Source organism: Psammomys obesus, unplaced genomic scaffold, assembly GCF_907164565.1.
Source record: "Psammomys obesus unplaced genomic scaffold, mPsaObe1.curated_primary_1811, whole genome shotgun sequence".
NCBI classification, from domain to species: Eukaryota; Metazoa; Chordata; class Mammalia; order Rodentia; family Muridae; genus Psammomys; species Psammomys obesus.
The window spans coordinates 219,322-247,279 of NW_026586463.1; the positions used below are offsets into that span (position 1 = coordinate 219,322).

At 45.4% G+C, this 27,958-nt stretch overlaps 1 protein-coding gene across 4 annotated transcripts; it reads left to right on the top strand.

Annotated features, from left to right (window-relative positions):
• Positions 1 to 1,437: 1,437 nt before the first annotated feature.
• Ccdc125 (coiled-coil domain containing 125) lies at positions 1,438 to 26,992 on the top strand. Of its 4 annotated transcripts, XM_055601884.1 has the most exons (13): positions 1,438 to 1,906; positions 6,074 to 6,187; positions 8,299 to 8,639; positions 10,272 to 10,330; positions 12,834 to 12,920; positions 14,665 to 14,742; positions 15,954 to 16,039; positions 21,084 to 21,166; positions 22,299 to 22,411; positions 23,372 to 23,479; positions 24,474 to 24,645; positions 25,155 to 25,285; positions 26,659 to 26,992. In XM_055601884.1, the coding sequence occupies exons 3-13, from the start codon at positions 8,339 to 8,341 to the stop codon at positions 26,968 to 26,970; spliced, it is 1,530 nt and encodes a 509-aa protein (XP_055457859.1). In that variant the 5' UTR covers positions 1,438 to 1,906; positions 6,074 to 6,187; positions 8,299 to 8,338; the 3' UTR covers positions 26,971 to 26,992. The 4 variants fall into 4 exon arrangements, with proteins under 4 accessions (XP_055457859.1, XP_055457858.1, XP_055457860.1 ...); XM_055601883.1 differs by lacking the exon at positions 6,074 to 6,187; XM_055601885.1 differs by lacking the exons at positions 6,074 to 6,187; positions 26,659 to 26,992 and adding an exon at positions 25,416 to 25,896.
• The last annotated feature ends 966 nt before the right edge of the window (positions 26,993 to 27,958 follow it).

Below are 27,958 nucleotides of genomic sequence, written 5' to 3' on the forward strand. Positions count from 1 at the left end.
GACCTGAATGCAGTGTCTGGGACCTTCATGGAGGAAGGAGAGAACCAACCCGACCCTTCAGTCAGTCGTCGGAGTTCCACATGCGCACACAGGTGTTAGGCAGGCTTAATAATTGGACTGGGGAGATGGCACAGTGGATAAAGTGCTTACAGCACAGGCATTAGGCTGTAAACCCAGCCTTGGGGACACAGCCCTGGGACGAGCTGGCTCACTAGACCAGCTGGACTGGCTAGCTCTGGGTTCAGCAAGAGGGTACTAGTGTGAGCAAGAAAGACGACTGACATCACATACACATACCAAAAAAAAAAAAATGGACTAACAATTTCGGGGGGCCAAGGAAGGCCCAGATGAATGAAGTCTTGAGTGAATGTGTACCATTGATGTGTGCACAGCCATGTCAGGGCCCCCATAGCTTCAGACCCTTAGGAAAGCTGACTCCCGGGGGCTCAGAGGGATGGCAAGCCTTCCTGTGGTTGGTGTGCATGTCTACTGTGCAGAAAATGTCCCTGCAGCTTTCCTCTCTGGGTGTTCACAGCCTAGAGACCGCTCGTACTGAGATTTGCTAACCCTGTCTCCATGTGAACCATAAACGTGGCATCCTTGGTTATCTGCGGCACCACCTCCTAGTTAGCTGTATGCAGTCACTCTCCTCCCAACAAGCTGAGCTAGGATGCTTGGCTTCTCCGCCACAGGGTCCAGTCCACCTGACAGCTTTCCTGCCTGTGTCATGTCTTCAGTCCCTTGCCCACCCCTAGTCAGGACTGTCCCTGGAGCTACGCTGGATACGGCAAATGTTTCCTGGTCTGTATACAGAACTTACTTGGTACAAAATGTTTTACTGGCCTTTTAGTCCACCTTTCTCCCCAGGTCACCTCCCTTTAGAAAACGTTACTGGTTTTCTGTATACCGTTGCACATGTATAGATCTGGACGTGTTGGTGCACGCCTGTAATCCCAGCACTCAAGTGGGCAGAGGCAGGCAGATCTCTGAGTTCGAGGCCAGCCTGGGCTACAAAGTGAGTCCAGAATAGCCAAAGCTACACAGAGAAACACACACATATTTAAGGAGCTGTGAATTCACACAGCCACCCCTAGAAGTTCACAAGTTGCCATACAGGTATTGGGGTCAAGCGCAGAAGCTAGGTTTTACATGGGCTTGTATGAAAGAGTGACTCCACGTAGGTCACGGCAGAGGCAGAAGGTCTGCCAAGGGAAATCCCGTTCTTCCAAGTCGGGGTTCCCTCTAAGGACAATACAGACTGGCTCTGGAGAGGAACTGAGAGGTTCATTACTGCAAGAGGACCTGATCTCTGTTTCTAAACCGGGTGATCTTTAAGCCTAGGGAAACGTTTGGCAACCTCAAAGCCCTCGGTTATTAAAGGGTGACCACTAGTCATTGCAGCAGGGCAATGACGTGGATCGGCCTACCGGATTAGCGCCAGGCGCGCCTGTGGCAGGAGATGTGCAGGGTGGTCTAGCCACCAGCCCTGCCTCCCCTGCGCCCCAGCACGCCCTCTGGCCCACGCTGCAGGAGGCCTGCGGTCCAGGACCTGCCTCTCGGGAACCTCACCTCAGGCGCACTCTTCCCCGAGGGGTTCCTGAAGTCCATCTCATTTAAAGCGTTCTGTCGCTCGCCTCGTCCTGGGCTGCTCTAAATCTCGGGCTTTTGTTTGCACGTCGGCTGTCCTTGCGGCTGTCCGTCCGGCTTTGGAACTGCAGGCGGAGGAGGGCGGCTAACATCCGGTTTCACGCAGGCCCGGACGCGGCTGAGGACTGGGGCGCCGCGGGCCCACCGGGACCTGGCGGCCCTCCTGGTCCCCGGCGACGGTCGTGCGGTCACGCGGCCGGAGGACGCGCGGCGGTGCGGGACGAGCCACCGAAAGGGCGCCGGGACTGCGCGGCGGCAGGTTCGATCCTTGGGACGGACGGGCAGAGCGCCGCTTCAGTCCCGCGGTGGGGAGGGCCAGGAGCAGAAGAGGGAACTGCGGGGGGTGGTCAGGTTAGCACACCGGCTGCTCTTCCCGCACAGCCAGCCCTGGATGGCCTCGTCTGACACTGGGGAATACCGATTTCAAAAACCTTGTTTCTGTTTCTTGATATTATTTTTCTACTAATTTTGCGCTGTAGAGCTGCATCGCACTAAACGCTGTGCAATGTCTTGGTTTCAATATCCTGAAACAAAAAGGAACGAACCAAAGTTCTCGAGAAAACAGGAAATTCGCGGGTCTGTGGGTTAGTTTAACCTGTCTCGATTGTTGATAAATGTACCCTAGTGCTAACCTTAGAGGAATTTCAGTGAAGGAGTATAGGTTTAAATCTTTGCAACTAATGGTAAATTTAAAATTCTTATAAAGTTAAAAGTTACTATAGAAAGCCCCACAGCAAAGTGAAGCGGGCCACGGTTCACTAAGGAGCGGTTATGTTAGGTTTTTTTCCCAAGCCAGACAGGAAGTAGGTAGCTGTTTGATCACCTTGTTTGCTAAAACAAAAGTTGTCAGGCGAGTGAGGGTAGATCCAGCTGGCCTACGTTTCCCGGATGGAATTTGTCCTCTCTCAATTCTCTTCAACAAGTATCTTGGAGCGGCTGTTAGATGTGAGCAAATGAGACACACTCCTTGAACGGATGGGATGGGAGTCGTGGACCGTCTTAGGGCAAGAGAGGACATCCTTAGATCTTTATTAAAAGTATCGACTACGCAACGGTGTGTAGAGGGGGCCCAGAGGAAGCACTCAGAAATTCAACTAAGAGATTAAAATGCAAAAGAGGGGAAACTGATTCCTAAGTTTTTCACTTGATGGTTTGAGAAAATAGAGAACTCTGGCAGAGACCTGGATTGGAGGTGGGGAAGGTAATGAACTTGTTTTGAGTTATATTTGAATTACAGACAGCCAGCTGGAAATGTGTGCTCAAGAGTGGTAAAAGTGGAAGGCAAACTATACAGAAGGAAGCAGAAGAGGAAAAAGAGCCTTTGCAGGCAGATAGGTGGCTCTTCTTGTCCTCCTCCCTGTCCTCTTCCTTCCTTCTCCTTTTGGTCTTTGGGGATTGAATCCAGGGCTTCCTATATTCTAGATAAATCTGTGGACCTCTTATAGTGAAGCCCAAGATCGCGTTTATCCAGCAGGACACTATAGTAGGGTTGTGTAGTCTCCCAACACATTATTTTTTGGTTCCATAAATAATTCCCTATCTACCTTGACAAGTAAGTTAAAATAGACTTAAAAAAAACAAAACAAACAAACAAAACCCAAGGTTTCATGTATCTCGGGCTGTATCTCCAACTTGTGTGTGGCAGAGGATGACCTGGAACTTCTCATCCTCTTGCCTCTACCTCTTGAGTGGCATGTACCACCTGAAGCAGATTACTAGCTTCATGGAATGCTGGGACCCCAACCCAGGACCTTCCGTGTGCTGTGCAAGCATTCTGCCACTAAGCCACAGCCCCCATCTCCCAGGTGTACTTTTAAGGAAGATAACCATGCCTTTGTTGTTTTGTTTTTCGAGACACGGTTTCTCTGTGTAACCTTGGCTGTTCTGGACTCCCTTTGTAGACCAGGCTGGCCTCGAACTCTGAGCAGTCTGCCTGCCTCTGCCCCCCTGAGTGCTGGGATTCCAGGGGTGGGCCACCACTGTGGGCTATAACCATGCCTTTTTAGAAAGGGGATGTCACTCTATGAAACTGAAAAAGAATAAGCTAGCAATCTGCTTCCAGTGTTTCTCTGCTCACCTGCTTCAGGTTTTTGTTTTCAGCTCTTGAGTTCCGGACACTTTGTAAACCGTGATCCCATGATCTTCAACAGTGGAAGACTATTAACCTGTCACCAGCCATGAGGCCACAAAGCCCCTCTCCCACCTCTTGTCAGCTTAATAGCAATGTTTTGCAGCAGGGTGTGTGTGGGGACATCGTGGAATCTGAGTAAAGCACCTAGGCCAGGGAAAGCAGCAAATGCTGCCTATGATGGCATCATGTTTTTAAAAACTGCTTTCAGACCTGGTGACATGTTAGTAATCCCAGCATTTGGGAGGCCAGGGCTGGAGGATCTGGAGTTCAAGACCAGCCTGGGCTATATAATGGGTCCAGGATTCTTTTTTTTCTGGGAGAGCCCAATTAATTGGCAAGTCTGTTATATCATAGTCCAATTTTTGTGTGTTTTATGTTTTAAAGTGCTGCCATATTACTTAAATAAAATTTGCATGCCACTTTAAATATACGAAGTGGGGGCTTTAGAAGATGGCTCCATAGTTAAGAGTACTGTCTGCTCTTCCAGGGGACCCAGGTTCAATTCCCAGCAACCACATGGCAGCTCACAACTGCCCAGTCCCCGGAGATGCAACACTCTCACACAGACATACATGTAGGCAAAACACCAGTGCAGATAAAATGAAAAAATTAAATAAAATGTACAAAAAAAAATATACAAATTGTTGAGTTTTGACAAATTACCACTCTGGCTAAAATATAGAACTATTCAGGCTGGGCATGGGAGTGTACACCTTTCATCCCAGCCCTTGGGAGGCAGTGGCAGGTGGAACTCTGTGAGTTTAAGGCCAGCCTAGTCTACATAGTGAGGTGTTCCCAGACAGCCAGGGTTATGTAATAGAGAGATCCTGTCTCAAAAAGAGAGAGAGAGAAAGACTATTCTATAACCACTCCCAAATTTCTTAGTGATCTTTGAGACCAACCGTCTCATTGCAGACAACTATTAATCTGTTTAGCTGTCACTGACCTTCTTATAACCTAGGAGATTCAGAGTAAACCGGTTCGTTCCTTTGGCCAATACATTTTTTACTTGTGCACTGGGCACTGAGCCCAGGGCCCCGTGCATGCTAGGCAAGTGCTCCACCACTGAACTAGCCAGCCCAGCCAGCTGTCTCTGTGCACTCCTTTTAACAAGATCTCATCTAGTACCTGCCTCTTTGCTAGCAGAAGGTCTGACCTTCACCGCTGTTGTTGCATGCACACCAGATGCAATAGGCGCACTGAAGAGTTCCTGTTTTGCTGTATTTTTGGTTTTGGTTGGTTGGTTGGTTTTGGGAGACAGGATCTTGACATTTAGCCCAGGCTGTGCGGGATCTCACCATGTAACCTATGCTGGCCTCAAATTTTTGATCCTCCTGCTTTAACCTCCTATGCCCTATGGTCTATAGACTTTGTTATTCCTGATTGCTTTTTAGAAAAAGGCTTGTAGGACTGGAGAGCTGGCTCAGAGGTTAAGAGCACTGGCTGCTCTTAAAGTCCTGAGTTCAATTCCCAGCAGCCACATGGTGGCTCACAACCATCTAAAATGAGATTTGGTGCCCTCTTCTGATATGCAGGAAGAACAGTGTATACATAATAAATTCATTTTGAAAGAAGAGAAGGAAGGAAAGAAAGCAAAAGGCTTGTATCAAGCTATCTCAAAATGTGTGACTCCCCTGCTTCTGAGTGCTGGCAGTACCAGTGCGTCCCACCATACACAGCTGTTGGATGAAATGAATTGCTGAATTTTCAGTTCTGTGGTCACTCCTGGAGTTGGACGCTTGGATTATTTCTAGTTTCTTTTTTTTTTTTAACAATTATTTTATTTCTTTATCTATGTGTGAGAGAGAACATGTGTGCAGGTCTGCAGGCTTGTGTAACTGTGGTTTGTTGGTTTGTTTAATTTATTTTTGAGACAGGGTTTCTCTGAGTAACCCTGGCTGTCCTGGAACGTGCTCTGTAGACCAGGCAGGCCTTGAACTCAGAGATCTGCCTGCCTCTGCCTTCTGACTGCTGGGATTAAAGGTGTGCACTTCAGCCACCACCACCGATGTATGGTTTTAATAGTGAAAAATGAAATAGCGATCTCGGCAAAAAGCCCAAAACTGGTTCAGTTTCTTTGGAGGTGCTGGCAAGCATCTGCTTAAGCAGACAGGACTAACAGTCTCATATGCCCGAGGCTTGTTAATGTGATCAAAACGATTAGTATTCATAGTATAATTATTATCATTATTAATATCAATTATAGGTCTTCTCATTGAATTGAAGCTTGACATTAGATTTTTTTTTAACTCATAGTTTAAAAAAAAAAAAAAAAGGTAAATTATTTCTACACAGTTGCAGCAGATCCGCTGTTTTGAAATGCCCAGTGTTGAAAGCCTGAGCTCGCTGCGCTCCATACTGAAGGGAGGAGGCTGAGTATCGGGCGCAGCAGTTGCTCCCTGTGACCAAGTAAGTGACCCTGGGGGGCCAGGCCGGGGGCTGAAAGGGTTCAGGGGCGGCGCGTTCTCTAAGATGCTGTCTCTGGAAAAGAGGGCAATCCCCTGGAGCCTAGCGTGGAGGCTTGCGGACCCGCCCGTTGCGTGACCTTGCCGTGGAGGCAAGTGTTCATGTTTGTGCATTCTCTCCTCTTTTCGTATTTGTTTAGTAAACAAGTCTTTATTGAGCCACAGTTGCGCTTCAGTTGAGTTGTGGAGTACTGTGGAGCGCGGCGGGCACCCTGCATCTGCTGCCGTGTGCATTCTGTGCGGGGGGTGGGGGGGTGATCGGAGCACGTTTGGGCTGTGGCGGAGGGGAGTGTGCCGGTGGCTGACCTGGCCTAGTACAGAAACACCGTGAGGAGGCCCGAGTCACCTGCTGCTTCCTCATCTCCCCCACCTCATCAGACGGATTGGTGCAAGTTTGAGAAATAAGTAAACTGCGGAGGAAAGAAAGGAAGGAGTGAAGTGGAATCAGGAAGTGAAGCTGGACATGGGGATCATGCTCTTTATCCCGGCATCCCGGAGGCACAGGCAGGCAGATCTCTGGGTACCCGCCCACTCTGGGTAGTTCTTTTATTTTAAGGCTAGCTCTTCCTGTGTAGCCCAGGCTGAGTGTGAATTGACTCCTTCCTGACGTTAGAAGCCTGTGTGCTTGTAACTTCATAGATAAGTGCTTCCATGGCTTGCAATTTTGTTTATTTTTTAAGATTTATTTATTTATTATGCATACAGTGTTCTGCCTTCGTGTACACCTGAACTCCAGAAGAGAGCCAGATCTCATTATAGATGGTTGTGAGCCACCTTGTGGTTGCCGGGACCTGAACTCAGGACCTCTGGAAGAGCAAGCAGTGTTCTTACCCTCCGAGCTGTCTCTCCAGCTCTTGTTTATTTTATTTTGCAGTGTTGGGGGTGTGCCAGGCAAGCGCTCTGCCACCGGGCAACAGCTGGTGCCTCCTACCTTGTGATGTAGCTAGTATCCCAAGCAAGGCCACTGAGAAGGTGGCTGGCACTGAAGTAATGGCCCAAAGAGGCTGAGGGATCAGGTGTGCAAATATCCAGGTCTGGGGTGCACAAGAGCCGCAGAGAGCACGGGGTGGCCAGCATGGCAATGAACAGAGCTGGACAGAATGCAGGGCCTTTGGCCATGACACAGGCTTTTGGTTTGCACTCGGAGTTACACAATAGAAGGGGATTTTGAACACAAATGTGACAGTGTAATTTGAGAAGGAAAGAAAAGGAGGAAACTGAGGAGAGGGGTACCTTTCTGGACTATTCTCTGGAAGCCATGCAGATCCAAAGTAAAGGGCGCAGCAGGGACAGAGGCAGGAGGCTGAGTCTTTCTGTAACACTGTTGATCATGGGCGTCTCTTCCAGCTTGTCTGAGTTGTGCCCTCTGAGACTTGTCTAAACAGAACCGCTTCTTTTGTAAGCTTGGGTTTTAAAGTGTCTGTCATCTCGGTAGACTGCTCTTCCCTGATCAGTAGGCCCTGCATTCACACTTAATACCTTCCCTGCCTTCCCTGGAGTTCACATCTGTCTTTGAAGTAAGAGCTGGGGCCCTTTCCTATGGAAAAAGACCTGAGATGTTAAATATTTCTAGTTAAGATTGAAAAGAACGTGTGTGTGTCTGTGTCTGTGTGTGTGTGTTAGGTTTTGTTTTAATTTTAAATTTTAATTTATATTTATGTGACTGTGTGTGCCTGTTTTTCTGTTTGTTTACCACTTGTGTGCAGGTGCCCTTGGAGGCCACAAGAGGGTAGCTGGAGTTACAGGCAGTTGTGAGCTGCTAGATGTGGGTGCTGGGACTTGAACTCCACTGCTCTGCAAGCAGCAAGTGCCCCTAACCACTGAGCCATCTCTTCAGTCTCTCTCTCTCCCTCTCAATACTGAGTAAATTACTTTCTGTGCATACACACACCATATTTTCTTTACTCACAACTTGGCAGTTGTAAGTTAGTGACAGTGGACACGGACTGGTAGGTACTGCCTTGACATAAATGTTTTCCTGTTCTTTGGGGGAAACAGAAGAAGGAGTGCTGAATCTGCTGGCTGCTCCTTAACCACTGCTTTCCCTCCCTACAGGCAGCCTGTTTTCCCGTATGATAAAAACAGCATCTGGCTAATGAGCAAGGTGTCGAGGTCATCGAGCGAGTCGGAGGACGTGTGGGGAGCAGAGGAGGATGACATGACGGAGGGTGACCTGGGGTATGGCCTCGGAAGAAAACCCGGTGGCATTTATGAAGTTTCATGTTCGACTACATCTAGGAGAAGGTCAGAGGAAAAGAACCTGAGCCCTCCTGCCTTTCCAAGAAAGGGGGAAAAAAGAAGCGAAACCGTTTTCCAGTATCCCGGGAATAAGGGCTGTGGAGATGCGTGTGCTCATGGATGCAGAGTGTCTGGCTACCAGCGGCAGAGCAGCGCTGGTAAGAACTCGGGGCCTTCTTGCTTTCCTTCCCCTGTGATAGTATCGGGGCTCTTACACTCCCAGCACGTGAAAGTCAGTAACCATGCTAGATTTTCATCACTAGTTCCTTAAGATTGTTTTTTAGGAAAGCTGGAGAGATAGTTCAGCAGTTAAGAACCCTGGCTGCTTTTTCTAGAGGTCCTGAGTTCAATTCCCAGCACCCACATGGTGGCTCACAACCATCTGTAACCGTGTCTGATGCCCTCTTCTAACTAACTTCCTTGTGTTTGTGCAGGCAGAGCATTCATAAAAATAAATCTTTTTTAAAAAGTTTTTTTAGGTTAAATTTGTCTATTTATGGGCGTGCGGGGGGGTGTCGGGGGATGCAAGCCCATGCCAAGGAATGCCGCAACTTGAAGGAGCCAGTTTCCTTCCACCGTGAGTCCCAGGATGGCGCTCCCGTTGGGCTTGGTGGCAGGCACATTTCCCTCTGGTCCGCCTCGTTGGCTTTCTCTTGAAAGAATCTGGGGTTAAAAGGAACTGATGTTTTGTTTCCGAGTAGGGCAGCAGTTGTGACGTGCAGAAGCCAGTCTGCCCTGAGATTCTGCTCGTGAGTCTGGTGGCTGCTTACCTCCACTCCCAATTGTGCGAGGCAGTTCTATGCCCGGCCTACCCCGGCCCCAGCCAACACCTAGGGGTCCCCCAGGTGCCAGGTGCAGGTTCTGGAAATAAAATGAACAAATTATGAAATTAAAGTTACAGAAGACGTCTAGTTGGTCAATGCCTCTGGACAGAAATTAAAGCTTAGTCCTGAGGTATTATTATTAGTACAGTGATTAAGCTTAAGCTAAATACTGAAACCCACTTAATTGACTTAGAAGATTCGTGTGGGGCTGGAGAGATGGCTCTGCGGTTAAGAGCACTCTCTGCTCTTTCAAAGGACTCGGGTTCAATTCCCAGCACCCACATGGCAGCTCACAACTGTCTGTAACTCCAGTTCACAGATTCTGACATCTTCATACCAATGCACAGAGAATAAAATCAAATAAATTATTTTAAAAAAAGATTCATGTTTTCCTACACATTTGCCTAATAATTACTCAACTCATTAACATAAATTTCATTTTACAGTCCTTTAGAAGCTGTTTTTTTTTTCCAAAACCACATATCTTTTAATCTGTGGATATTTTAGGGTTCATATTTTTTAAAGGTTTATTTATTTATTATGTATACAATTTTCTGCCTGCACACTAGAAGAGGGCACCAGATCTCATTATAGATGGTTGTGAGCCACCAGTGAAGAGCAGCCAGTGCTTTAACTGCTGAGCCATCTCTCCAGCCCCTAGAGTTCATATATTTATCATTAGTTACAATAATTTTTTTCACTTTGCAATTTAGAGAAATATTTAATATTTTGTAAACAAATGCCTTGTAATTTGCAGAGTGTGGTGTGAGCATTTGAAACAGGGTCTTTCTACATAGCTCTGGCCGTCCTGGAGACCAGGACTCTGTAGACCAGCCTGGTCTCTAACTCAGAGAGTTCCACCTGCCTCTGCCTCCTAAGTGTCAGAATTTAAGAAGCAGGCCACCACACCCAGCTAAATAACCGGTATTTAACTAAAGAAAGTATTTGATGTTTTTCCTCCAATAGATTCTAATTCAGACTTGTCAAATGAACAGTTAAGGCAACGTCTTCATGAAGCTTTAGAGGTATGTCCTGTGTGATGCTAAAAGTGAGCTTCACACCCAGCTAGTCCCCAGATCCCCTTCTTCCCTTCATCTAGGAAGTCACACTTTTCAACAGGCCTCCTCTGTTTCTTAGTCTCTCTTTCTCTCTTCCTGTGTGTGTATGTCTCTCTCTGTGACTGTCTCTGCCTGTCTCTCTCTCATTTTCTTCTTTTTTTTTTCCTTTTCCTTTTTCAAGACAGAGTTTTTCTGTGTAGCCTTCCCTGTCCTGGTCTCACTTTGTAGATGAGGCTGGCCTTGAACTCAGAGATCTGCTTGCCTCTGGCTCCCTGAGTGCTGGGATAATTTCATCCTTCTTTCCTTCTTTCCTTTCTTCCTTCCTTCTTTCCTTCCTTCCTTCCTTTCTTCCCTCCCTCCCTTCCTCCCTCCCTCCCTCCCTTCCTTTCCTCCCTTCCTTCCTTCCTTCCTTCCTTCCTTCCTTCCTTCCTTCTTTCCTTCCTTTCCTTCCTTTCTTCCCTTCCTTTCCCTTCCCTCTCTCCCTCCCTCCCTTCTCTGTGTGTATTGCCGCAGCATACTTGTGGACATCAGGAAACAACTTGCTGGAGTTGGTTCTCTCATCTATCCTGTGGGTACCAATGATCTCACTTAGGTCGTCACACTTGGTGGCAAGCTCCTTAACCTGCTGAGCCATCTTGCTGGCCCCAGTTTTTGTCTCTTAAAAAGCCCCCTTATGTAAGCATGCCCAGTGCTTCTTTGGCCTCTCTAAACTTATTGGGGAAGATTCGTAATGCTTCCTTGTAGACGCTTTTCTTGTATGTGGGGCTCGAAAAGTCTATCTTAATTTAATGTCCTTAAAGTCAGAAGACTAGAGAGTTGCTAGAAATTAGAAAAGAGAGGCGGTGAGGTGATGTGATGGTGTCTTGAAGGGAGAGCCTTCCATTCCAAATAACAAAGGGAGTTTCCAAGTCGTAAGGTCTCAGGGGCTTGGGGATGCTCCACACCACGTGGTTTAGCCTTGACTAGCCTGCAAGCCAAGGGGCATCGAAGCAAGCATTCAGTAGGGCCATAAACTTCTGTAACAAGAGGGGGGAGGGAGGGACTGCCCAGCCACAGCAGAATCTTCTCATTAGCTCAGTCTGAAGAGGGAGAGCCTGCAGAGGGAGAAAGTCTGAAGTTAAGGTTTTAGATCACCATGCTGCCTCTGAAGGCGGCAGCAGCCCGTGGCGTTCCTAGGCTGTAGTGCACATGTCCAGTCTCTGCCTCTCATGGCCTTGTCCTCCAGGGGACGGTGCCCGAGGTGCCTCTTATTTCACAGGCACACTTGTCATTAGATTGGGGCCCACCTTAATCCAATTGCAACTGGATTATATCCTTAAACTAAGTTTGTCAGCATGTCTACGTCACAGTCGGTAAAGGGAAAGTGTCACTCAGGCGTGTAGTTCTGTAAATGCTCCATTTCCACAGAGTGGAGCTCTTCAGCTGCTCCTTGGAAGGCATTTTTGAAGTGGTCTCAGCTCAGATGGGCTCTATAGTCTGAAGATGGAAGTATTTTTTATTTGATTTGGTTTTTATCTTAACTTATATGTTAAGCCCCCTTTCCAGATAGGTTCATGTTCATGATACGAACAAACTTGGAAGCAGGTGTCAGAATTCAGACGGTAGCAGCTGCTACAGTTGGATAGGTAGCCATGTGCTTATTTTATGTGGTAATGTTTTTAACAAAGCCTCAATCATTCCCTTTCACCAATGAAAACTTGGGAGCCAGATTTTGGGGTGAAAGCCTGCTCTCTCAGAGAGACAGAGGAAGCACCCAGCTGACCTCCTCATCAGCTGATATCCCAATAAAAGACTCTCTTTCTCCATGCTATCTCAAAAACTCTCAAACTGAATGTCCCTCCCTCCTACTTCCTGTGCATCTCTTGTCTTTCTGACTTCCTCTTACTTTCTGTGGTTTTTCCTGTATTCCCTGTCAACTGGTTGCTTGCTCCATCTCTCGAACTATGGTTGATTTTATTAAATCTTTGTTTAATCTTTCTGCTCAAGCAGAAAGCTCTGGGATTAAATGTATGTTTTAGGGCTGAGTCACACCGCAACTAGAAACAGGTTTTTCCAGTAAGCGACACAATCTTGGGGTTCACAGTGTGATCAGGTATCCTGCAGCACTAAAGATTTTTCTTTTCATGTGGGTGTGGCAGTGCACATCTGTCACCCCAGCACCTGGGAGGTGGGGTCAGGAAGATGAACCGTTCAAGGCTGTCTTTGACTGCCTAAGCGGTTTGAAGCCATTTGAGACCCTTTGTTAAATAAAACAACACCAACATTTTCTTTCCTTATTTTCCATGTTCCTACATGGGTAAAAGCAAGAGGCAGGCCTTTGTTCTAGCTGGAACTTGATGGTGAGGCTCTTTCTTAGTTGTAGCCTGACTGGTTCACTCTGACAGCTCCGCCTTGGTAAGAGTAACTCTGGACTAGCCACTGGCCAGTTACAGGGGTCAGAAGTAAAGGCTTACTGCATCTCTGTCCTCAGGAAGTAGAGATTTTAAAAACTGAACTGGAAGCATCTCAGAGACAACTTGAAGGTAAAGAGGAAGCACTGAAAATCCTTCAAAGCATGGTAAGAATTTAAAGATTTATTTATTTTTATGTACATTGATGTTTTGTCTGTATCTTCTAGAACCGAAATTACAGACAGTTGTGAGCTACCATGTGGGTGCTGGGGAATTGAACCAGGGTCCTCTGGAAAAACAACCAGTGCTCATAACCTCTGAGCCATCTCCCTAGCCCTATGTCTGAAATTTTCATCACTTAACATATTCCAGTAATAAGTGGCATTGTAATTCCTGCACTCAGGAGGCAGTGGCAGGAGGATGAAGAGTTCAAGACCAGGTTGCATCCTGGGACCCTGTTTTGGGAACACACTCACATGCCAAAAACAACCAACAGTAATGAGTGGTATTTCTACCTTGTAAAATAAACGTGTTGGTGCTTAATATTGTTGGGTTTTTTGAGATGCATATTTGTTTTTTTCATTTTTGTTTTTTAAGACAGGGGGTCTCTGTGTAGCCCTGGCTGTCCTGGAACTCACTTTGTAGAGCAGGCTGGCCTCAAACTCACAGAGACCTGCCTGCCTCTGCCTCCCTGCGTGCTGGGATTAAAAGTGTGCGCCCCCACTGCCCCATCTGCGATACAGAGATTTCATTATTTTTTAAAGGTTTATTATTTATATATTACTCTGTCTGCATGTGTGCCTACACGCCAGAAGAGGGCACACATAGATGGTTGTGAACCACCATGTGGTTGCTGGGAACTGAACTCCGGACCTTTGGAAGAACAGCCAGTGCTCTTAACCTCTGAGGTATCTCTCCAGCCTCAAGATACAGATATTTTAATAGCATAATTTCCTGATCTTTTTTAATAGATCTGTTTGGTTGGCTGGCTTGGTTTTTGTTTTGCTTTGTTTTTTTCAAGACAAGGTTTCTGTATGTAGCCCTGGCTGTCCTGGAACTCCCTCTGCAGACTAGGCTGGCCTCAAACTCAGAGATCCTCCTGCCTCTGCCTCCTGAGTGCTGGGATTAAAGACATGCACCACCATGGCCAGCAATAATTTCTTTTTATTACTAATATTCTGTTTTATAGCCATACATGTTTTATGTATCTTTCGCCTACCAGCTGATATATATTTCAGTTATTTCTTCATTCTGATGATGATGAATAATGCTGCTGTGTATAATTCCCTGCCAAGAAAAGTCATCCATCCAATCACATTTGGGAAAGAAAGAGCAAAGATCGTCTGAATTTTAAACTATTATTCCCCACACACACACACACACACAAAAGTTGCTGTCATTTAATCATTTTGCTAATATTCTGTTATCTTAAATTAAAATATGGGGCTGGAGCCAGCCACAGAGGGACAGAGCTGTAACCCTAGCACTCAGAGAGGCAGAGGCAGGCAGACCCCAGTGAATTCAAGACCAGCCTGCTCTACAAAACGAGTCTAGGACAGCCAAAGCTACACAGAGAAACCCTATCTCGAGAATAAAATTAAAATAACAAAATAAAATGTCGGGCTGGAGAGATGGTTCAGCACTTACCGCTTTTGCACAGGGCCCAAGTTTGATTCCTAGCACCCACGTCAGGCAGTTCACAGCTGCCTCAACTCCAGCTCCAGGAGACTTCCCCTTCTGGCCTCCTCAGGTACCTGCACACACAAACACACAGACACATTAAAAATAAAATAAATCTTAAAAAAATAAAATGTGCTCACAGGAATGTGTGCATAGATGCCGTAGTGTGCAGATAGGAATGTTAAAATGTAATCTTACTGATGCTGGTTTTATTTTTATTTTTTTCCTTAGGCAGTGCTTGGAAAAGCCACAAGCCACACACAGACAGTCCTTCAAAAAACCATAGAACAAAAGAGATCTTTGGAGAAGGTATTTGCAGCTGTTAGTCTGATGATATTTAAACATAATTTCCTTAGGCTAATCACAATAATGGGTGAGTCATTTGTGGTGCTCTCGTTAAGGAATACTTTGATCTTGGATGGTTTTCCGTTTGGGCACTTACATTTTAAAACAGATTGTCACGTGGGTAAAGTATAATTTATTTCCTTCTTATGATAGCAGAGGATTTGCCAACTTGGCACTTCTCATTTTCCTTCTGTCTTTCTTCCTCTGCCTCCAGGGTCAGACTATATATGAAATTTAGAATTACCAGGCATAGTGGTGCACTCCTTTAATCCCAGCACTCAGGAGGCAGAGGCAGGAAGATCTCTGTGAGTTCAAGGCCAGCCTGCTCTACTAAGCCAGTCCAGTATAGCCAAGGCTACACAGAGAAACCCTGTCTTGAAAGAAACAAACAAACAAAAAAAAAAAAACAAGAAAAATTAGGATCATTGTAGATGGGGCCATTTGGGCTAAGACTCCCAAGTGTAAATTTAGTTTCTGGTGTTTCCATGAGCAAAAGTGGGCGCTGAGAAATCTGTGCTCAGTACAGTGATTTTTTTTTTTTAAGATTTATTTATTTTTTTATGTATATAGATGTTTTGTCTGCATGTATCTGTTCACCGGAAGAGGGCATTGTATCCCATTGGACTACAGTTATAGACAACTGTGAGCCACCCGTGGGGATGCTGGGACTTGAACTCAGCACCTGGGTGGGGGAGGAAGGAAGCACTCCGGGCTCTTAACCACTGGCCCATCTCTCCAGCTCCATTTTGTTTTTTGTTGTTGTTGTTGTTTTTAAGACAGGATTTCTCCGTGTAGTCCTGGCTATACCGGAACTCATTCTGTAGATTGGAACTCAGAGATCCACCTGATCTCTGAGTTTAAGTGCTAGCCTTAAAGGAGTGTGCCACCACCACCACCAGGCAGTACAGCAAATTTTTAACTCAAACAGTTTGAAATTTCTTTTGTTTGTTCAGTGAGCTTTGGCAAAGTGTGTCTAAGTGCTAAAGGAGCCCATTTGATGTATTTTACAAATGGCATAGACTCTTCTGAACATCATTTTTACTCTTTTAACTGTTGTATGATTAAATGAGTTCCTTCACCCTCTTGGTGTCTCTGAGTGATTTATGCTGATAATTTTCCATGAATGCTTTTTTTTTTTTTTTTTTAATTTGAAGGTGATATTTCTCTTTCTGTAGGAAATAAATGCCTTGCGTTGGGAAATGGAATTTGATCAGGATAGATTTAAAAACATAGAGGAATCTTGGACCCAAAAATATGACAGGTTTGTATACTTACGGCACTGATAATTAAACCCAGGGCCTTGTACACCTACACTCCAACTGAGGCACATCCTTAGTCCAGGCATGTATAGTATCATCCAGAATTTTCCCAAGGGAAGTTTTAAAATGCATGTAATTCAAATGTAGTTTTAGACAGTCTTTGAGCAAGCTATAAATAAAATTCTCACTGCCTACCCATTTACCATTTCCACATTTTTCTGTTATTTTCATATGTATCTGTTTATATACTTATTTATCTACAGATATAGATATATATGCAGTGTGCTTCACGACTGTGTCAGCTGCTGGGGAAACTGAAGCAAAAGGATTCTAAGTTCCAGGCAATTTAATGTGATTGTCTTGAAATAAAAATTTTAAAAGGGCATGGATGCTGCTCCGTGCTGAAGGCCTGGCTAGAGCAACATCGAACACAGCAGCCGTGGGGGACGGTGCAGCGGCTAAAGCGTTCGCTCCCCAAGTGTGAGCACACGATTTTCAGACCCCCAGGACCCATGGGGGAGCGTTTATCTGTGATTCCCGCATGCCGATGGCAAGATGGGCCATGGAGACACAGGCCTGTCCAGAAGCCCACAGGCCAGCCAGCCTGCTATATGCAGCAGTAAACACGAGACTGTGTCTCAGCAAGGTCCTGCAAACTCCTCCATGTTCTAGAGCGTTTCTCTTTCAGTGTGAAAGGGAATCCACTGTACGAACATGCCACATCTGTTCTCCTCCTTCCCTCAGACAAACAGCAGCAAAGATAAAATACAAAAACACATTATCGAAGTATTTTTTTTTCTTATGTTTTCAGAAAATATTACTGGGCACAGTGGTGCACACCTGTAATCCCAGTGCTTAGGGAGTTAGGGAAGCAGAGGAAGGTGGATCTCTGTGAGTTCGAGGCCAGGCTGGTCTAAAAAGTGAGTGTAGGACAGCCAAGGCTATGCAGAGAAACCCTGTCTCAAAAAACTAAAAAAGAAAAAAAACCATTATTTTAAAATTTCTATTATTTTGTAATTGTGTGCATATGTGTAGGGGTCCAGAAGAGGGCGTCAGATCCCCTGGAGCCGGGGGTTCAGGCAGTTGCAAGTCACCTGACATAGGTGATGGGAACCAAAGTGGGCTCCTCTAAAGACTCTTGGCACTAAGCCAGCTCTCCAGACCCCACATTTTTCTTATTCTTGGGAAAGGCTCTCAATACATAGGCCAACATGTATGTTGGCTTCCCAGGTGAGGGATTACCCAAGTGTATTGCCATTCCCAGCTAAACTGTATTTGTGCATGTCTGTTTATTATGTGTGTGTACATACACACGCAGCTATACATACACACACATACATATATGTGAAGATGTTTCTCTAGCATGGGCAAGGCTCTGGGTTTATACTCACTAACTTTGTGGGGAAAATTAGAGAGAATTCATTGTGAAAATCAATTCCTGGAACCTCAGGAAACCTATTCTATTTCACAGTTTCTTTTCTTTCTTCTTCATCTTGTTTGTTTTGTTTTTTGAGACAAGGTTTCTCTGTGTAGCCTTGGCTGTCCTGGACTCACTTTATAGACCAGGCTGGCTCAAACTCATAGAGATCCACCTGCCTCTGCCTCTCTGAGTGTTGGGACTACAGGTGTGTACCACTATGCCTGGCTACACTCTCTTCTCTTTCCTTTCTTTTTTATCCTTTAATTTTGTGTGTGTGTGTGTGTGTGTGTGTGTGTGTGTGTGTGTGTGTGTGTGCGCTTTTAAAGCAAATTTTATAACCTTTGAGAGATGGCTTAGAGGTTAAAAGCACAGTCTGTTCTTCCAAAGGTCCTGAGTTCAATTCCCAACTACATGGTGGCTCATAACCATCTATAGTGAGATCTGGTGCCCTCTTCTGGCCTGCAGGCACACATGCAGGCAGAACACTATAAATAATAAATCCTTTTTAAAAGTTTTGTGTATTTACCTTAAAAAATTGTGTTACATTTACTTATTAATCTCTGTGGGAAGTTAGCCCACGCCACAGTGAGCATGAGGAAGTCCGAGGGCAACTTTTGGGAGTTGATTCTCTCCTTCCACCCTGTGGATAATGGGGCTAAAATTCAGGTCATCAGGCTTGGCAGCAAATGCCTTTACCTACTGAACCACCTCATTGGCTCTACATCTCATTTTTGACTGAGAAACCTTACTATTATGATTATATTTCTTTACTTATTTGGAGAAAGGGTCAGGTGCTTCCCAGGTTTGTCAGAGATGGCCTTGAACTTCTGATCTTCCTGCCTCCATTTCCTCAGTGGTGAGATTTCAGGTGTGTGTTGCCATGTCCAGTTTATATGGTGGTGGTCACTCAATCTAAGGTTTCCTGGATTCTAGGCAAACAATTTACCAACTGAGCTAAACTCCCAACCAACCATCTCATGATTGTTTTTTCATGATGTTTTTTAATCATTTGAAGTCAATCTGTAGTAGAACATAGAGTAATTTCAATAAACATCATTATGAATGTCTTGATAAGTATATATTTTTATTTTGCAATTATTAAGGGGGACATGACACAGGATGGTGAATACATAGAGGTCATAGGGCAACTCATCAGAGTTGGTTCTCTTCTTCCACTCTGTGGATCCCAGGGATTGAATCCTGGTCTTCAGGCTATAAGCTTAAAGTCTGGCTTCTGTTTTTGGAATTATCTTTTTAAATTTTTTATCATTTAAGATTTATCTTTATGGGCATGCATATCTGTGTGAGGGTGTCAGATCCCCTGGAACTGGCATTATAGACAGTTGTGAGCCACCCTGTGGGTGCTGGGAATTGAACTCAGGTCCTCTGGAAGAGCAGTCGGTGCTCTTAAGTGCTGAGCCATCTCTTCATCCCTGGGGTTGGTTTTATGTTTTTAAGATTTAATTTTAATTTAATTATTTAATTAATTATTTAATTAATTATTTAATTTTTTACTTACATATATACATGTCTAAGTGTGGATATGTGTAGATGAGTGCAAATGCTCACAGAGGCTAGAAGAGGGCATTGGAGTCTCTCTCTCTCTCTCTCTCTCTCTCTCTCTCACTCAGGGTGCAGGCTACACAAATGCTCCATCACTGAGCTGCATCAGCACTGGCTCCTCCTTTGTCTTTAATTATGTGAACATAATTATCTAACATAAAACTTACCATCTTGACCATTGAAAAACATAGGCCAGGTCGTGGTGACGCACACCTTTAATCCCAGCACTCAGGAGGCAGAGGCAGGTAGATCTCTATGAGTTCGAGGCCATCCTGGTCGACAGAATGAGCTCCAGGACAGCCAAGTCTACACAGAGGCCCTCTATTGTTTTAAAAAAAAAAAGTATAGTTCAGTGATATTGAGTCCCACATAGGATTGCATAGGGTTGCATGCCTGCAACACCAACACTCAAGAGGCCAAGGCAGGATAACTGCTGGACGTTTGAGGCCAACCTGGACTACAGTGTGTCAGGCCAGCCACGGCTACACTGCAAGATCCTATCTCCAAACTAAATAACCTAGTCACATTAAACCGGGTGTGGTAGCACAGGCCTGTACTAACACTAGGAAGGCCCAAGCCAGGAGGATCAAGTTAGCTTTGGCTAGACAGTAAGACTCTCAAAACAAACGAGCATGGAATGGTGGCATCTGCCTGGGATACCACTGCTTGACTGGAGGATGGAGAGTTCAAGATCGTCCTCAGCTACCTAGAGAGTTCAGGTTATCTCAAGTTACACGAGACAAACAAAAATCTAGAAGAGGAGTCAGTTGTACAGCCATTACCACCATTCGTCCAGGATCCCCTCAAACCGCCACTCTTCACTGGTCCTCCCAAAGGCACTGGTGGCCGACACTCACTTCCTTGTCTCTTTGAGTTTGACTACTCTGAGTGCTTCCTGTTACAGGATCCTGCTGCGTTTGTCCTTTTTAGTTGTCCTGCAAGGTTCCCCCATGTTGTAACATCTTTCAGAATTTCCTTCCAAGATCTCCAATCTTCTTCCAAGAAGAAGGCTCTGACCTGTATCTCTAATCATCTTCATTTACACCTTCAACCCTAGATGGCCACTGGGGGCTTGCTTCCGCCTTACAGCTATTTTGAATAATGGTGCTGAGAACATGTGTGGGTGTTTCTTGCCCCATCCCCCAGTGAAGGACTTTGGGTTTGCCTTTGCCTTTGCCTTTTTTTTGTAAAGGATTGAAGCCACACTGGTGGGAAGTATAGCAATTTCTCATATGCCCTCCCTGTGCACAGCTTCCCACCATCAACATTCCCACTTGTTTAATCCGCTGGTTATAATCCACGGACCTACAGTGACTCTGCATCAACCCACATCCACAGTTTACAAAAGGACCTGTCTAAGATGGCCTAAGCACAGAGTCAGTATCCAAGTGGTTATTAAGTCAAATTAAAACTGTGTTAATGTGAAGGAGAATTAATGTGAATTTGGGCTTTGCTGAGTTCTCGACTAAGTAAAAGACTTAGGAGTATAAATTGAGGGCTGGAGAAATGGCTTAGTTTAAGAGCACTGACTGCTCTTCCAGAGGTCCTGAGTTCAATTCCCAGCAACCAAATGGTGGCTCACAGCCATCTGAAATAGAATCTGATTTCCTCTTCTGGTGTGCATGAAAACAGAGTGTTCATATACATAAGATAAAGAGTATAAGTTGAAGGTGAAATGGCTAAGTAGATAAGAACACTTGCCACTAGCCCGCTGTGGTGGTATGCCTGTAATCCCAGAATTTAGGGAGGCAGAGGCAGGCAGATCTCTGTGAGTTCGAGGCCAGCCTGGTCTACAAAGCAAGTCCAGGACAGCTGAGGTTACAATGAAAAACCCTGTCAAAAAACAAAAGCAAAACAACAACAAAAACAAAATACTTGCCACCAAGCCCAGTGACCCGAGTTTGATGCAAAGACCCACACAGGAGAACCCACGCCCACAAGTTGTCCTTTGATCACGTGAGCATTTTTGTGCCTCCCACAAACAAAATGTAGTAAGTTGGAGAAATAAAAATATTTTTGCTGTGAGGTATTACTACTTTAATTATTAAGTTTCTTTTTTCCAGACTAAACTGTGACAATGCAGTCCTCACAGAGAATCTGAAGGTAAAGACAGAAGAAATAAAAATGCTCAAGTCTGAAAATGCTGGTGAGTAATGTATTTTAATGATTCTTTTAAAATATGTTTAAAGACAGCACATACAGAATATAATATAGCAAGAACACTCTTGTCAATACAGGCAAAATGCTAGTATTTTGAAGTAATATAATTTAAGGAAAATAAAAAGAAATGCATCACTGAGATTTTTAAATAGTTTCAGTTTTTTGTTTGTTTAGATTTCCTAAATCAAGGTGAAATCCATACAACATAACCTTAATCATTTAAAAATAAACAGTTGGGCTGTGGTGGCACTCACCTTAATTCCAGCATTCAGGGGGCAGAGGCAGGTGGATCTGTGAGTGTGAGGCCGGCCTGGTCTATATAGCGAATTTGATGACAGCCAAAGGCTACAGAAAAGAAACAAACAAGCAGCAGCAGTTGGAGGAGTTGGTGAAAAGAGTGGAGGTGGATATAATCAAACTACATTGTGCATTGTCTGAAATCTTCAAAAATATCCTTACATAAGCAAAAGTGATGAATTCAGTGGTGTTGACATACTGCTCTAACTATCTCCAGAGCTTTCTGATACTCCAAAACAAAGGCTGTGTTCATTAATCAGTTTCTCTCTAGTATCTCTTGAGCCTGCCTGTGAGTTCCAGGGTCAGCCTAGTTATAAAATGAGTTCTAGGACAGCCAGGGCTCTATGTAGCAAGAAACCCCAAATCTACAAAATTCCCTAGAGCAAACTAACAGCAGGCCTGGGTGGCAAAGAGGCTTCCCCACAGGAAGTAGCTTTTTCGGAGCTGGAGACATGGCTCCGCTGCACTTAGGAGCGCTGGCTGCTCCTCCAGAGGTCCCAGTTCAATTCCCAGCACCCACATGGCAGCTCACAACTGTTTCTAACTCCAGTTCCGTGGGATCTGACACCTTCACACAGACATGCATGCAGGCAAAACCAATGCACAGAAAAACAAAATGAAAAGACATAGCTATTACAGATTTCTTTTCTCCCCTGACACTCAGATGAGGTGGGTTTCCTCAGATAGGTCTTCTGGATGGAGCCCAGTCTTGTGGGTTATGTCTGAGGTGTGTGTTACTTAGAAGAAATGAGTGTACGGCACTGGTGTAAGTCCACAAAGTTCTGACCTCAGAGCTAACTGTCATGTGTGGCCCTTCCTAGTTTTGACTCAGCGGTACTTGGAGGCTCTCGCCATGTTGGATATCAAGCAGCAGAAGATGGCTCAGGAGAACCTGGGTCAGGAGAGTGGCTTCACCGAGGTGTCCGGGCTCGAGGTACCCATGCATCTATGATGGATGCAGGACGTCGTCCGCCTGCTTTCCCTCCCTCCTGCTCTAGGACAGCAGCAGACGTAGCTACTCAGGCTAGGGTGTGAGAGGCCCTTGGGATTTGCCCAGGTTGGTGCCATGCCCAAGAGGCACAACTGTTGGACCCTGGAGAATGTGCTGTTTCCTGCCGCTGGTCCATTCTTACCTTAACAGTGCTTGAGCCACGCTCCAGTGCTGGGTGGAGCAGGCTCCTTCTGAGGACTTTCTCACTTTATCCTCACTGAAGGGCTGCAGGGGGCGCCATCCAACTGAGGCTGGGCAGGTCAAGCAGGAGTGCCCCTGTTTCTTCACTGTGATGGGCCAGGGCTACAAGTAGCTTTACTACAGTCCTTGCCTAAGAAATATTTTAAGATATAGGGCATGATTGCAGAGTAATTTTTTTTTTTTTTTTAAGAATGGAAGTATGATTACTTTTCCCAGGGGCAAAATAAAATTCCCTGTTCATTCTGAGCAGTCTTGTTGGAGGAGGGAGACCTAGTGAATGCTGGCTATAGGGGTCACGCCTGTCACAGGAAGCACACGTTAGGATTAATGCTTGGTTAGGCGAAATTCTGGCTGCACACTCAAAGCTACTGGGGATGAATGCCAGGATTAAAGGTTTTGAGAGTGAAAAGGAAGCAAGGTAGAATTCTTTGAAGTTTTTGTTGTAAATAATGATGTCTCATTTGTGGTCATTTCCACTCAGATCACAAATTTATCTCAGCTTTCCTTAAAATATGTATTATATACATCATTTATAATATATGTAAACACATTTTTATAATTAAACATAAAATAATTACTCTCACACATTCCACTTTCTTTAGCTCAGAGGCGTGACTGGCATGTGCAGGGCTGTGGGATGGTGTTTGTGTGTGGCCAAGGCAGCATGACCCTAGGTAACAGGTAATGTCTTCTGGTTTCAAGCTTGCAGTCCTTGGAGCCTGCTTGTGTCACGGTCCTGGTGGGAGCCCCTGCTCATGTGCCAGAATGGCAGCATCTACTCGGAAGCTGGTCCTTCAGCTCAGACATGAGGTATGCACCACACCAGTGCAACCGCAGAGGCGTCAGTTCCATTTCCTTGTTAGCAGTAGAATAAATGGCAATATTTGCGGTAATGACTTCATCTGAGGAGTCACTGACTGTGGAACACAGGCTTGGCTTTCTGTGATCGCGTTAACGTGCTTAGCTTTCGTTTGCCTGGTTCCAAAATACACATGGTACGCCGCATGAAGAGCTGAAGCTGTGTAAAGTTGTTTGACTAAGTGTGTAGTTAATATTTTTTAAAGTCACACTTTCTCATTTATACCTGGCCCCCAAAACACAGTTAACAGAGGGAAAAGGTGTATTTACACTTAAAACCAGTAGACTTAACACTGGTTAGTGGGAGGATATAGAGCTTAACTGAAATGGAAGGAACCATCATGCCCCGAGCTTGCTAACACCTTAGCACCACTGTTCCCTGTCTGTGTAGCTCTGGGCTGGGTGAGTCTCAGTTCTGTCAGAGGTTAGCAGGACAATAACTTCTGCGGAGGAAATAGACATGTTTAGTGTCAGCATGCCTGGAATTTCATCAACTGATAGTTGTGATTTGGCATAGTTCTAAAACAGTTTTACTTTTTTTTCTTTTTTCTTTTTGGCTTTCTAAGGCAGGGTTTCTCTGTGTAGCTCTGGCTGCCCTGGAACTTGGTCTGTAGACCAGGCTGGCATCAAACTCAAGAACTCTGTCTGCTTCTGCCTCCCCAGTGCTGGGATTAAAGTCATACACCACATGCCCAGCCATTGTTTTACCCTTTTTTTCTTTTCTCCTTTCCAACTGTGCCCTTCCTCCAGGATGTGGGCAGGACAGACACTTGGCCAAGAGCCGAATTGGCAGAGAGTTGGCAGACACAAGGCGTCCGGGCCAGAGAGCTGGTAGCATGGGCAGGTGCTGATCTAGGTAAACTAGATAGAACAGAGAGGAATACAGAGATTTCTGTGCAAAACGGGATTCCAGTTTTACCTGTGATGGCTCCCAACACTCTTTCAGATGGAAATTCTGCAGAAGAGCAAGGAAGAGGCGCTCATGACGGCAGATGCATTCAGAATTGCTTTTGAGCAACAATTAATGAGGAAAAACGACCAGGCCCTGAGACTGACACGCGTGGATAAGTGTAGAAGAGCAGCAACATGGACGAACAGGCAACACCTCAAAGAGGACGGTAGGTAGGGGGCAAGGGGCAAGAATGGAGGGGGTGGTTGCTTTGGGATTTAATAAATCTATGAGGCACAGGAAAGAGATAAAATTGAATTATTTCATGTAGTTGTTACTACATGAAGTTTAGCAAGTCTTGGGCTGAAGACGGCTCAGCAGGTAACAGTGCTTGCTACACAAGACAATGGCACTTCTGTCAGCCTGTGCAGAGACGTTTAAAATTAGGGAATCCCACACGAGCCCTGGCTTTCTGCTGCCCCTGAAGACTGTGATGACTCGGGGCCCAAGCACCGAGTTCCCAACAGCACAGCCCCCATCCCACAGTCTCCCACTCCCACCCTGAAGTCCACAGCCGCCATCATACTGTACCACCTGACACCAGTCCTTGTGGCTTTGTGAGAGTGACCTCTGGACTGACTTAGGAGCTCATTAGCCTTGCCTCACAGGTACTTCTTTTATTGCAACTAATATCAGTGAGTGTGTTTTTCTCAGCTGAATTCTCCCACTGAATTTCAGGATATCCAGCACAAAGGAGAAAGAAGACGTTAGGGCAGAGACTGCTGGGAATACTCCCTTCAGAAAACAGTTCCAAGAGGGCTGAGGACCAGGACAACCTGAAAGAGGTCTTAAAGATGCTAAGAGATTTGGTTAGTACCTTTGCTTGCTTTTGTCAGGGGCTGTGGTCCTATTCTAAACCATGCTTGCCTCTTAGGGCCCCTTCTCCATGGGGTCCCACTCTCCACCATCTCCCTGCCAACCCTTTCCTCTTCCATGTAGATCGCCTCTGTGAAGGCTTCAGGTTCCACATCTGAGGAGGGGTCAGCGACTCATTCCAACACATTGAAGTATCCCAGGCACTTAGCCACAGTACTTTACATCATTAACACAACCTGTGGTCAGTCCTGTTACCCTTCCAAAGATGGCTACTAAACCAAGACGCGGGCTCAGGTACTCCGAGCAAACACACTTTGACTCTGATGACGTATTTATTTATATATAAATACATAAAAACAAGATCAGATACAGCTTTAAGTATTCTTTCAGAAATACATCCATGTTGGGATTACGTACATATACACAGTTGTCCCCATCTCAAGGTGACTTACAGGATTAAACAGAAGCAACACAAAGTTGTTGGGTTTTTAAGGAAACGTCTGTTGTTGTACGTATGTACGACGTATGTGTGGGAATGCATGCCATGGCACATGTGGGGTCAGAGGTCAGCTCTGTGCATCAGGTCTGGTATTTCTATGTGAGTTCAAGGACTGGATTCAGTTCACCAAGCTTGAAAGACAAGTAGCCTTCCTTGATGAGCCTCCTCACTGCTGTCTCCACCCCCACCCTTGCCACCTTGGGAGAAAAAAAAAAAGATCCTGGGGTTGGAGACATGGCTCAGGTTGGCTCCTTAGTTAAGAGCACTTACTTCTCTTCTAGAAGACCCAAGCTCAGTTCCCAGAACTGGCACTGAGTGGCTCACAAAACTGTAAATCCAGTTTTGGGTGATCTGACACCCTCTACTGGCCTTCTTGGGTACCTGCACACACATGGCACATACATCACACATACAGAGATAAATAAAAACCTGAAATAAAAAAATAAAAATAAAAAAGCACAAGCTGGGCAGCGGTGGGGCACAGCTGCTGGGAGACAGGCAGGCTGATCTATAAACCGAGCTCTGGACGGGTAGGTGGGGTGAGGCAGTTCAGCCACTGAGCTGGCTCAGAAGGTGACGGAGCCTGCTGCCAGGCCAGACAACTTGAATTCCATTCCAGGACACACGTGGCAAAAGGAAAGAACTGACTCCTGCAAGCTGTCCACCAGCTCTAACATACTCCATGGCACTCACACAGAAACATGAACACAAAATAAATCCTAAAATTCCTCTTCAGCCCCCTGGCATTTGATTCAAGATTACTCTAAAATACTATTGTTAACATCTAAGATGCAGTGTTTTAATAAAATGCAGTACTCCCTTTCTTCGACTCACTACCTGGTACATTTCTGACTTCTGTGTTTACAGCTGAATGACAAGGAAGAAGCTCTGGCCCATCAAAGGAAGGTTAGTTACATGCTTGCTCGGGCACTGGAAGACAAGGATACTGCCTCAAAAAAGAACAAAGAAAAAATTCCCACAAGCCAGAATTTCCCATTCGAAACTGTGTGGCAGGAAGCCTCAGAACGCTGTGGCTTACATGACCCAGTACATTCAACTGTCCGTGTTTCTGATCCTGTGGGCTACATCTGTTCTGTCCACCACTGTCAGAAAGATTCAGTCTGCTCAAGAACTCTTAAAAGATCCTGCTCTTTGCCATCAAATATATTTTACAAATAAACCAGTTGAAATTAGCAATCAATTTTGGAGTGGAAATGTAGCTCAGAGGTGGACATTTGGTAAGCATGCATAAGGCCTGGGTTTGGCCCATGGTGACGCAGGCCTTTAATCCCAACACTTGGGAAGCAGAGGCAAGCAGATCTGACTTTGAGGCCAGCCTGGTCTACAGAGTGAGTTCCAGGACAAGGGCTACCTAAGGAAACCCTGTCTCAAAAAACAACTGAACAGAACAAAAAAGGCCTTGGGCTTGATATTCATCATTGCAAAGACTTTGAAAAGGAACCCTGGGTACAGAGCCTCACACCTGTAAATGCCAGAACTTGGGAGGCTGAGGCAGAAGGACCACCGTAAGTTTGGGGACATAAATGTCAATATTAAGTTGCATGAAAAATAAATTAATCAGCTAATTAAAAAAAAAAAAGGTTGTACGCAGTTTGCACTGCTACAAAGCGAGTCCAGGACAGCCAAGGCTACACAGAGAAGCCCTGTCTCGAAAAACCTGTGTGCATTCAAGGTGCTTTAAAGGTTTATTAGCGTAATAACTTAAAAGTCGGCATTAGCTATCTTAATCTGTGTGTTAACAATGTATGTGTTAATAATGTATGTGTTTTAATCACATCCCCCTTTCAATGTTTAGGATGCAGCTTAAAGAATCACACCCGTAACACATATCCTACAAGAAATGGATTAGCATTTGTGTTCACATTTTATCTATAAACTGTATGTCCTTATTTTATGACCACTTTAATGTCTATATCTTATATTCTTTGAGAAAACTTAAAAATTATCTTTGGAGCTGAGGAGGTCGTTCAGCTGGTGAAGTGTTTACCAAGCAAGTGTGAGACTGAGTTTGATCCTTAGCAGCCACAGGAAAAGCCAGGTACAGTGAAGCCTGTAATGTGACTGCTGGAGATACAGGGGCAGGCAGATCCCTAAGGCTTTCAGGCCGGCCAGCCTACCTAATGGGAGGGGGCTCCAGACCCCAGGG

Coding starts and splice junctions, on each gene's coding strand:
- Ccdc125 (XM_055601884.1), top strand. CDS start 8,339: ATGAGCAAGGTGTCGAGGTCATCGAGCGAGTCGGAGGACGTGTGGGGA. Junction 22,412..23,371: donor CCGAGGTGTCCGGGCTCGAG/GTACCCATGCAT, acceptor TCTGGTTTCAAG/CTTGCAGTCCTTGGAGCCTG. Junction 25,286..26,658: donor TAAAGATGCTAAGAGATTTG/GTTAGTACCTTT, acceptor CTGTGTTTACAG/CTGAATGACAAGGAAGAAGC.